Source organism: Anarrhichthys ocellatus, unplaced genomic scaffold, assembly GCF_004355925.1.
Source record: "Anarrhichthys ocellatus isolate YVR2014 unplaced genomic scaffold, GSC_Weel_1.0 scaffold183, whole genome shotgun sequence".
In the NCBI taxonomy this organism is placed as follows: domain Eukaryota; kingdom Metazoa; phylum Chordata; class Actinopteri; order Perciformes; family Anarhichadidae; genus Anarrhichthys; species Anarrhichthys ocellatus.
This window is the reverse complement of record NW_022280213.1, coordinates 144,460-146,490: the sequence shown is the minus strand read 5'-3', so window position 1 is coordinate 146,490 and position 2,031 is coordinate 144,460. Positions and strand designations below refer to the sequence as shown.

At 40.9% G+C, this 2,031-nt stretch overlaps 1 protein-coding gene across 1 annotated transcript in view; it reads right to left on the bottom strand.

The window, feature by feature from the left end:
* LOC116400583 (protein MTSS 1-like) overlaps window positions 1–1,373 on the bottom strand; it is a 12,721-nt gene extending 11,348 nt beyond the window's left edge. The window contains exon 1 of the mRNA XM_031878495.1: window positions 927–1,373. Within this exon, the coding sequence (XP_031734355.1) occupies window positions 927–998 (72 nt within the window). The 5' untranslated portion in view covers window positions 999–1,373. The remainder of the gene's footprint in view (window positions 1–926) is intronic.
* Between the last annotated feature and the right edge of the window lie 658 nt (window positions 1,374–2,031).

Genomic DNA, 2,031 nt, shown 5'->3' with positions numbered 1-2,031 from the left:
ACAGGTCTCTACCAGAGACGTATACAGCGTCTCTACGTCACTCCTCTACGTCAGAATGGTGCAATTTCTTTGGGGGGAATTCACAACTTCCAAAGACATCTTTCCAACGCTTGTTTTGTTCGACCGACAATTCAAAACATTGTGTTTACGATCACCATACGAGACAAAGAAAAGCAGCAAATCCACATAATTTAGAACGAGGTTGTGTTTTCTGTTGGTCGACTGATCCGTTCAGCTCGAATTCAGCACTTTTCTTTGGAGATTAGCATGTTTTGCAGAGCAGGTTTCTGGGTTACAGGTTCCCCCGTTCATCAGATCATCCTATAATCAGGTTGTTGATATGAAATGGTATTTTTAAGAATAAAAAGGGAAATAAATGTTGACATTCAACATTACTTTTTAAAAGTACCAAATTACAAACTGAGTAAACTGTTGATTTCCAAAATGTATAAATGTGGTTTTGGAGCTGACCTTCTCATCTAAAAAGGTAGAGTTTGGATTTGTATTGTTTTTTAACATTAGCATGTTTTACAGAGCAGATTTTTCTGGGTTACAAGTCCCCTGTTTATCAGATTATCCTTTAATCAGATTGTGATGAACAGCCCTCTCATCAATAATAAAAACCCATTGTGTGTAAATGTGAGTAGCCTGTAGCTTGAAAATGGGTTTACATGCATTTTATTTGGGAGAAAGCTGCAGGCGTTCACATTGTGAAGATGAAGGCACCGGAGCCTGAACACACCCACTTTACTCCTTCCTCCCCCCTCGGATAATTAGCAAATTAATTATAAAGACAACAACCTGGAAATCTCAGATAAAAAAAAAAAAAATCTGCTCTCTTTGTTTTGATGCAACAGGATGAGCAGATGGAACATTTCACGTGACACTGATTAATTAAAACATATATATTGATTCCTTGATGTTACCTTCATGTCTCCTATGACAGTCTGGAAAAGCCCCCCCAGCGCGCTGCACTCCCTCTCCATCACCGTCTCCATCTTCAGCTGTGTCCACGGAAAATATCACAAAACACTCTCTCACTCAGAGCTTCTGCAGTCCATAAATGAAGCAATTAAAGAGAGGAAAGGGGGGGGGGGCGGAGGCTCGGTGTCAATGGAAAAGGCTCAGAGTCGCTCTGCAGGGTTTCCCCGGCTGAAGGAGACCAGGACACGAGCAGCAGCAGCAGAGCCGGCGATTAGTTCCCACTCGGGGCAGATAGATCCCATGTCCGCGGGAGGAGACGCATGTTGGAGCGGAGAGAAGATTGCAGGAAACGGCCAACGACGCCGCCGGAGAGGATCAACTTCACACGGAGAGCTGCTCCACTGAGCTCTGGCTGCTCGGGAACGCGCCGGGAGGGAGACGTGGACGCGCGTCCGCTTGGCCCCGCCCTCAGCTGAGGAAGCGTTTTGTTAATGGCAAAAGAGAGGGTGACATGAAATACAATAACGTTATGGACATATGAAGGAATCTACATGACCTACAAATAAAAACGGTAAAATATGTAAGATGGAGAAATGAAATATAAGAAATATCAGTAATATCAGGAAAGAAGGAAACATTAAGAAGACCACACATGTTTTAGAATTAATACATCATCATTAAATAATCAAAAATAAAATAGAACTTATAACTATTAAGTATCAAACAAAGGACCAAAACTATATTTACAGATACGTTAATATTTTGTCTTATCTTTTGTCTTTCTTGTCTTATTTTCTTACTTTCTTTAAGTGCCAATAGAAATATGGATATATTTAAAAGATAAATATAATTGAAAAAATAAAATAATATGCAATGGAATATAATTCAAGCATTGATCTGTAAAATGGTATTTTTAGGAATGAAAGGGAAAAGAAAAGCCTAATGCTGCGTTCACACCAAACGCGTCGCGAATTATTCGCGCGAGTAGATTACATACAAAGTCTATGCGCAGACGCGATGAGGCTGGCGCGGCGCGAGTTTGCGACGCGTTTGGTGTGAACGCAGCTTAACCGCCTTGTTGACAATACTTTTTAAAAGTAATTACAA